The sequence below is a fragment of the Pinus tabuliformis genome, chromosome X, assembly GCF_031772625.1.
Source record: "Pinus tabuliformis cultivar Carrire ecotype Pingquan chromosome X, CPIR1, whole genome shotgun sequence".
NCBI classification, from domain to species: Eukaryota; Viridiplantae; Streptophyta; class Pinopsida; order Pinales; family Pinaceae; genus Pinus; species Pinus tabuliformis.
This window is the reverse complement of record NC_142308.1, coordinates 462,635,400-462,645,082: the sequence shown is the minus strand read 5'-3', so window position 1 is coordinate 462,645,082 and position 9,683 is coordinate 462,635,400. Positions and strand designations below refer to the sequence as shown.

The 9,683-nt window shown below is 35.4% G+C and overlaps 1 protein-coding gene across 1 annotated transcript; it reads left to right on the top strand.

The window, feature by feature from the left end:
- Positions 1-2,037: 2,037 nt before the first annotated feature.
- LOC149140629 (uncharacterized) lies at positions 2,038-2,808 on the top strand. The gene has a single exon (XM_089451025.1). The coding sequence runs from the start codon at positions 2,038-2,040 to the stop codon at positions 2,806-2,808; it is 771 nt and encodes a 256-aa protein (XP_089307151.1).
- Positions 2,809-9,683: the final 6,875 nt, after the last annotated feature.

Sequence of the window (9,683 nt, the reverse complement as noted above, 5' to 3'; positions counted from 1 at the left end):
GTAAGAGTCGTAACTATAACAAGCAACATAAACCCGCCAAAACTTCTCCCCCCCACAGGCGATAAGAATCGAGATTGCTGAGCTTGATGACAGAATAGAGAGTTTGCAGAGCAAGGCGCTTATAGGAAAATGGAATTTCCCAGAAATGTCTGACTCTGACATGAGGAAGTGGCTGGCCGGTTTCTGGAAATCAGTCATTGGCTATGTTCCGGTTATTTCAAGCCTAATGAGAGAGTGGTATTGTTTCCACTTTTTAAATGCAGCAGATGCTGAAGCCATCCAGAGTCGGCCATGGGTATATAATAGGAGTTTTCTTGCTCTGTATAGATGGTACATCGGCTTTAATCCTTTAAAAAACACTCCTGTGAATAATCTTATTTGGGTCAAATGCACGCACCTTCCCCTGGAACTTTGGTCCAAAGAATCTTTGGAGGTGATCGGCAATGCTATAGGTCGGTTTGTCTATGTCGATCCTTGGTGCCTGCGCGAAAAGGACAAAAGAATTGCCTAGATTCTCATTCAGAGGCTGTTTAGGAGAGGCTATCTAGACCATATTGAGATAAGTTGGAAGAATCAGGTTATTAATCAACGTCTGGACTTCTGGGGTATACCATTCAGGTGTGCTGCATGCAGGAAAATGGGCCACTTAGTTAAAAACTGCCCTAGCGCCAAACTATATGGATACAGATGGCTCAGGCAAAAGTCTCTCGTCAATGACAATCCATCCTCTCCATTCTCCCCGACAATTCCGCTCCACAATCCTAGAAATTCTGAGTCTCCACGTGATCAATCGGGTGGTCCGTTTGTGCTCCCTGAGTCCTTTGCTGGTCGTCCAAACTCCTCCAAAAGCCCTATCACCCGTACCATGACAGGGACCCTCACCTCCCCCTTTACTGAGCCAAGAGATGATAGTCCTGTTCCATCACCGAGTCCCATGCAACAAAAGGACTTTCTCTCTGACTCTCATCAAGGGATTCCGAAGAGGGTAGATTTTTCTGTGGGTTCTATTCCCATTTCTATTTCATCCTCATCACCGCATCCTGAACATGCTGGACCGAGCACCAACAAAGGGAAAGAACAATGTGTTGGGCCTACCCCTTTAAATTCCCTGACATCATCCCCTGTCAATCTTTTTGACAGTGATCTAGATCACTTGCTTAATAGGGAATCTCTCGAATTGGAGCCTCTCATGATTCATAAGCCTGGACCTAATGTCTCACCTGTTATTAGTCTGGATTCAGCAAGGAACATTACGGTCCGGAAGAAAAGTAGAGGGGGTAGTAGACACTTTAGAGGGAGAACTATAGTTACTGATTCAGGCATTAGAAATTTGTCTTTGGTTGAGGTGCCTATTTATGATGAGTTTGAGTCACAGCCCCTTAGAGCGAGAATGGTTGCCGAATCATCCAAATGATCCTCATTATATCTTTGAATATAAGGGGTCTTGGCGTTGATCCCAAATATATAACGCTAAAAAAATTCTTTTTCCATTCTAGGGCTGCTATAATCCTTATCTAGGAGACCATGCACAAAAAGGAGGACACTTTAACATATTTCCAGAAAATGCTCCCAGCTTGGTTCATGGTTGCTACAGAGGCTAATGGATTATCTGGGGGATTGGCTACTCTGTGGGATCCGGCTCGTGTAAGAGCCAAGGCGTATAAATGCTATGCAGGGATCATTATTGCGGCTTCCATCAGAGGATGCGTCTTTCCTATCAATGTTCTCAATTTATATGCGCCATATAAATCCCGTGTTCCATTCTGGAAAAGATTTTTTGCCACATACCTTTTTGACATTGACCATCTCCATATTGCGGGTGATCTGAATGCAGCATTGAAATCTGATGAGGTATGGGGATAGGGGAAGGTAAATAATGCTCTTGTTGATCTCATTAATTCTGAGATGCTCAACACGAATATGGTAGATGTTAATCCTGTCGTGATGAAACCAACCTGGTCAAATGGTAGAGTGGGCAAGGCTTATATAGCTAAAAGACTTGACCAGTTTTTTTCTCATATTAGCCTCATCGAAAATATGGGTATGCCAAGATTATCTGTGGAAAATGTTATGATATCAGATCACAGTCCCATTCTTTTAACATGGCCTGGAAATATTTTCAGAAGGGGATATCCATTTAAGTTTGACAGAGGTCTCCTACAGGATTCTGCATTCAATGAATATATTCAAAACGCATGGAAAGTGATTAAGGACAGGGACAAGCTATTCATCTTCTCTACCTTTAGAGAAAAAATGGCTGAGATAAGGAGTTTGGTGAAAAAATGGCAGATTCAAAAACATCAAAAGGATAAAAAGAACCTACAGAGAATTCAACAAGAGATGGACTTGTTGTTGGCATCTACTGATTATGCCTCATGCTCAATCGAGATGAAGAGTCGTTTAAGGAATCTGGAGAAAGAAAAACTTAGTCTGTTGCAACAAGAGGAAGCAAAGTGGAGGCTCAAAAGCAAAGCTTTATGGATACGGGAAGGCGATAAAAATACTAAGTTTTTCCATAACTATGTAAATGCAAGGAGAGCCAGAAATTACATATGGAAAATAAAGAACGACAAGGGTGGCTATGCTGTTTCTCAGGAGGACATCACAAAGCAGGCTATTAGCTTCTTCAAGAAACAGTATTGCAGAAGTAATGATATTGCTTTCAGTGATATTCGTTGGAGCATTGACCTGGTTATAGAAATGTTTGATCAACAGAAGAATGAAGCTCTGTTTAGACCAGTCTTTGAAAGTGAACTTCTTGGAGTTATCAAATCCTTTAAGAATGATAAATCCCTTGGACCAGACTGATGGACAATAGACTTCTTGATCCATTTTTTCGACCTCTTCAAAATGGATTTGCTAAGCATGGTGGAAGCTGCCAAATTATCGGGCAACATTCACAATCACACCACTTCCACTCTCATTGCTCTTATTCCAAAGAAGGGAGAGCCCGAATCTTTTCTGGACTTCAGGCCGAGATCTTTATGCAACATAACTTTCAAGATTATTACAAAGATTATAGCAGAAAGAATTAAAGGGATGTTGGAATCCTGTCTCTCTCCTAATCAACATGCTTTTTTAAAAGGTCGTAATATTCTCGATGTCGTCGCCAGCACACAGGAGTGTTTACATTCTATGTCCATGCATAGAACTGATGCTGCTATCATGAAAATTGATCTACAGAAAGCATACGATGTATTGGACTGAGGATATCTGCAATGTCTCTTGGCGAAAATTGGTATGAATCCCGGCCCCATTAGATGGATAATGGCATGCATCGAAAATGTAAACTATGCAATTATTGTTAATGGCATTCCTTCATCCTTCATTCGAGCGGAACGAGGCCTTTGACAGGGTTGTCCACTGTCGCCTCTCCTCTTCATATTAGCCATGAATGCATTGAGTCTGCACATCAACCGCGCAGTGGAGAAAAAAGCTTATGCTCCGGTAAAGATCTGTAAGCAAATATATATCTCTCATAACCTGTTTGTCGATGACGTGTTATTATTTGCAATGATGTCCAAAGCCTCCTGGATGTGTATTAAGAATATTCTTGACCATTTCCAAAGGGCCACAGGGTTGGTTATCAATAAGGCCAAATCGTTCCTGTATCATAATGGAACTGACGAGGACACGACCTTATGGATCTCTCAGCTCTTTGGAATAGATACAAGACCTTTGTCCAAAGGTATGAAGTATCTGGGTTTCTGCCTTAAAGCAAAGGCTTATTCAAAGAGAGATTGGAGATGGCTTGTTGAAAGATTTTTTAGTAAGATATCGATGTGGGAATACAGATCCTTATCGTTGGGAGGCAGAGTAGTCCTTACTCAAACAGTCTTGATGCAAATGTCGGTATACTGGGCACACCTGTATCTGCTCCCGACGAGTATTATCCAGGCCATGAACAGGATTTCATCCAACTTTATTTGGGGGGCCAAAGCAGAAAGAGGTAAGATCCATCTGTCTAAATTGAATCACTTAACTCTGCCAAAAAAGTTTGGGGGTTGGGGTCTGATGGATGTAAGGATATTCGGAAAAGCACTAGTCTGTAAATCCTTATGGAGAGGTATCTTTGGCACAAATCCTTGGAGTGAGATCATTCACCATAAGTATCAAAAATGAATATGCTTGGAGTACTGGTTTAGGTTCGGCTCCATTGGAATAAAACAGGGCTCTACAATTTGGCTCTGCTTCAAGAAAATTCAGAAATATTTCTTTAATAATCTAAAATGGAAGATTTTCTCTGGTAGGAAAATCTTCATTGGCATTGACCCATTTGCTGGATATAGGGGTAATCTACAGGTTCTAGCTCCTCTTCTCTTTTTCCTTCACAGAATGGGTATTTTTACTTGGGACAGGATTATTGAGGAATGGAGAGGCTTTTCACCTTCATTGAAAGATGCAACTGACATTGGCGTTCCACATGCCTTGCTTTCTCTCTGGGATAACTTGAAGAATGCTCTTGTTGAAGGAGGCTTGAAACGTGCCGAAAAAGACGATCACGTGGTGTGGTCCTTATCTCACTCTCATTCTGTTGCGATAGTTAAAGACATCTATTCCGATCTCGTCTCCAAAAAAATTATGCCTGCAAGACAGATTTTTCCGGTATATTGGTGGAAACTTGGTTGTCCTCCCAAAGTGATCATCTTCTCATGGTTAGTTTTTTACAACAAGAATTTAACATGGGAAAACTTGAGGAAGAGGTCTTGGCATGGTCCCAGCAGATGTGTGTTATGCAATGCAGAGGAGGAGACAAACTATCATATGTTCTTCAAATGCGTGGTCGCCCAACAAATCTGGTATGAACTGGCTTCTTCTTTTTCTTTTCCTCATCTCAATTTCATTTCTGTTAATGCAGCTTTTGCTTGGTGGGGAAGACAAGAAGCATCAAAGCGTCCAATCCTTCCAATCACATTATGGTGTGTTTGGAAGTGGAGGAATTCAAAAAAATTTGAAGATTCAAACATCTCCTTCAAGACTGTTCTGTTTAGGCTCTTCGCTTTCTATCAATCCATCGGATGATTGGTCAAAGGCTGGAGTTTGGTAGGGCGCAACGAGCTTCGTTTTTGGGGGTTTCCAGGATCTTTCTTTGTCAGCTCCAGGTGGCTGTTCCAGCCGGAGGCTATGGGTTCCTCTACTTCTGCTCTTGAGGCTATGGGTTCCTCTCCTTCTGCTCTTTTTGGTTTCATTTTGTTATCATTCCATATCAGTATCACATTCACGCAAAATTGATGATATATGTTTCATAATTTCTATATGCTGCTCTATGTTCTTGCTTTATATGTCTATCGGCAGCACATCAGGCAAAACTGATGATATATGTTTCATATGTTTCTATATGCTGCTCTATGTTCTTGCTTTTTATGTCTATCAACTATTTGTCATGTTTTGACATATTTGTTTTTTCATCAATAGTCTCCTATGCCAGGAGATCTTCTTTCTACAATCACAGAACATGATGTATATATTGACTCAATATAATATATTGCTTTTCTTTCTGAGAAGAAAAAAAAAAAAAAAACAAAACAAAACAAAAAAACAAAAAAAAACCTGTCACATATTTTGATAATATTAAGAGTATTTACACTGATAAAAAATTAAATGGATTATGCCAAAAGTGTGGAGGTTTTGCATCACGTGGATAGACATGTCACGAAGGTCATGTTGATGGTTACGAAATGCATGAATGTGCATTTATAAACTTCATCAAATACGTGGCTACTCCATCCACCAATGTAGGTATGTGAAAACTTCTAAGAAAAAGGTGAATTGTATGTGGCATGGAGTTCAAGTTTTCATGGCAAAGATATGTCATGATAATGCATTCAAAAACTCGAACTAAAATCTGGTTACATGGCTTTAAAGGAATTTGAAAGTCACATATTTTAACAATGTTAAAAGTATTTACACCGATCAAAAATTAAACGTAATGTTTTAAAGGTGTAAACCACTTCATTACATCATTTCAACAAATAATTTCATTTTTTATTTTTTAGAATCATTTTTTTATACATATATAAATCATAGGTCGTTTTATATAGTAATATACAGGTGAATTAAAGTATGATGTGCATACTAAAGACAACGACCTTGAGAATAATATGTATTTCAGATTTTAGTTGAAAGAAATGCTTCTTCTCCCTTGAAGGTATTATATCATAGTTTTAGGTCCAATGATTTATATATATATATATCTATCTATATATATATATGATTTGTTTTGGGCTTTTGAGGTTTTATGTTTACGTTTTATGACTTAGGAATAGAGATTTAGATTTAATTTTTTAAGATCTTAAATTATAATCTAGGTCTTAGATAATGTGGATAAGTTGTTAGACCTAAGTTTTAGAATTTTAAATCTAGGTTTGATTTTAAATTTATAAACTTTAAAAATGTCCCGTTAAATCTTAGTTTAGGATTTAAACCATTTTACATTATATTCACAAAATTTGATCTTTTATGATATAAGGAGGACCTCTTCATTGGAGAATGGATGGTCAAGAATTTTTCAAAATGCCAAAAGCAGGGAGTTGAAAAATGAAGAGTTTTTGTGATAAATATAAAAATCTAAAATCCAACAAATGAGGTAATAAAAATCCTTCAAACAAGTGCATTTCAAGATGACTAATCCAAATGCGGTCAAAACAAATTAGTATAGATAAATAAGAACAACTTGAACTCATTTGGTCCTTTCCTCATTTCAAATTTCAATAGTAGTACTATCAAGTTGATCGTTTAAAAGGGTCCTCATTTTTCATTTAAAAGTGAAAAATGGGGGGGTTGTGTTTCACCACAACAATGGCGACATACACGAGAAGAACCAGTTATCTCTGGTTGAAGATAATGAACCTTGATTTATACAAAGGTTAAAAATAATGGAGTTCATGAAACTGTCTAACAGTAAAACATCTCCATACGTCCCACATAAATAAATTAAGTAATATGAGTTTGTAAAGATAAGTACGCAAAACAGATTCGAGTATAAGTCATGAATCCAAATTTGGGAAAATTTGTTTTAGAATCACCTCATATAAAAATAGAAGAAGGTAGAGATAGGAGTTTTTGATAAAGCGTATATCCATTTTATGATTATCTCTGACATCGCTTTGCTGCCAGCGAGCTTGAACAGTACCCCGATGAAGTTGTCTTTTATGCCATAAAAGCCTAGTCCCGCTGCCAGTGAGCGTCTATAGCCCCGACGGATTTACCTGTATTTCCCATGCTTCCTCTTTAATCACTCTTTTGATATGCGCATTTGCAAGCTTTTAGTTTATGATGTATTTGAGTGAAAGAAGTGGGATGGTAATAGAGATTTATGTTTAATGGACATAATACTTTCATAATGTTTACTCCAAATTCTTTCCCTAGAACTATCAATTAGAGGTTCTTATGTGGAGGGGTGGGAGGTGTTCATTGTGTTGAACTAAAATCAAATATTTCCTTGAAAAAGTATACTCAATCACTTATTACAGATGTGTGTTTCTTTATGAAAATTATTTGAAGCAAGATAGTCTTATGATTCCATAAGGATATGCCTTTAATGATAAATGAAATTCACTGGAATAGATAGAGTTAAGAGATTTCCCATGTATGAAACCAGAGTTGGATTGAAAGTCCTCTTACTAACAGTTGATAATACTACTAAAAGAATATGTATGAGGATTTTCAAAGTAATTGAAAATGATCTATCATGAAATGAACTCTATTGAAAGGGGCAAAAAGTTAAAATGAAAGAACTAAGAATGAAGACAAACAAGCTTTTAAGAAAACAACTCAAACAAGATGATGATGTTTTGACAAAAACATATTGTATTTACAAATATTTGTCAAGTTAAGTTATTGCCTTTTTTTACTTTTTATTTATTTATTTATTTATTTTTAAAGAGTCATCATTTTTCTGAATTTATTAAAATCGAATCAAATTAAATGAAAGACAGCAAATCAGAAAGAAGATCATGAAGAGAATAGATCATGAGAAAATCTTTACAAGATAAAAAGTATAAAATGATGAGTATGTTTTAAAATTAAACATTTTATCTTTTAAGATGTTTGTTAAGTGTTGCTCCTATTTAAAAGCATTGATGCAGTTTTAAAATTTTTATTCGAATGCTTCAATAGGAATTTTCAATCTTTTGTCAATTTTGCTTAAAACTTATTTTGCAAGTCTTTTAACGATCATGTTTTAAGAGTAAGACTAACAATTAGTTTCAAAAAGGATTGTAAATGAAGTAGGAAGCAAAATTTGGAAAAGGAAAAGGAATTCCCTTTATGTATCATGGTGATTTTCTTTTTTGAATTGCTTTTTCTAGCAAAATCAAATCTTCAAATTGCACTCATAAAAACCTACAAAAGAAAGAAAACAAGGATAAGAAAATATAACTAAAAAGAAAATAAAAGAAAGGAACAAAGGAGAAATGAAGATCAACATGTACACAGACCTGAGAAAAATGCATACCAATTTACCTTGTGAATCTTGACATCTTCATATGAAGAGTATATGAAAATAGGCAAGATTAGTCATATTTATCTCTAAGTTTGGATATGTTGAAAATCTTGAATTATTGAATCTAAAAACTAAGCGATGCTATAAGAATTCTTCACATGATATAAAAATGAATTGACATATGAATAAAGTGGGATAAATATTGTATGTCATCATTTGAAATTTTATCTTGTGAATTTCTTTTATTAAACATTATTTAAAATGTAAATTTAAATCCTATTGCAATTATATGAGTAGAAAGTGGGAATGGACCCTATATTTGAGTTAACATCTTAGAATGTGGATTTTATCATTTCCCAAATGTAAAAATTTGTTTTACCAATGAAAACTTATAAAATGAGAAATATGCCAACTGAATGTTTGATAAGGTTCTATCCTTATTCATCATAATTGCATTATTTTGGAAAACAACAAAAATATGAAACAAAGTTAAATTTATTCCTACTCTAAACCTTTTGAAGGAAAATGGCTAGGTATAGTCATATTTCCAATGTAACCAAGCACTAATTTTATTACCTGCCAAAATATACATTACATGTGTTAGAAAAATATAAATTATATACAAAAATCCTATCTTTATACATATTAATTCCTAAGAATGAAAATAGAAGAAAATTATAATTAGAAAATGTTATGCTAAAATGATTTTCTAACTGAAAATAAAATCTATCGAAATATGTACAATCTAAAGGTTAGAGATATTACCTTTAAGGATCCACGAAGGTTCTGTTTTTGAAAATTGTACAATATGGGAAGTATTAACATCAATTGTTTCTAAGATTTTACAGAAATTATCATTTTCCCTTATGAGCCGTTGATTGTCATTATGAAGAGAAAATTAAGGAAAATCCTTAGAGGAATCTATTATATCAGAATTAATACAATTAACCAACTCATGATTCATATTGAAAAATTGTAATAGAGTTTGATGATCTAGATCATAACGGAAGGGGGCAATTTTGAGCTTAAAAGATGAATCAAATGATCTAAACTCATAAATATCGTGATTATTAAAAATCACATCCTTTTCAAATGATTTGTAAGTATCTTGAATATTGTAGCAAGGATGGATAAAGGTTTCCAGATTCATATTGATAAGTAATTGATCATTTAAAAATACCCCTTGAATTTTATGATGTAATTCATTCTTAAGCTTTGAACTAGCAAATATTCCAATAGG

What these genes read in the sequence shown, in the direction of transcription:
- LOC149140629 (XM_089451025.1), top strand. Translation starts at nt 2,038, where the DNA reads ATGGGTATGCCAAGATTATCTGTGGAAAATGTTATGATATCAGATCAC.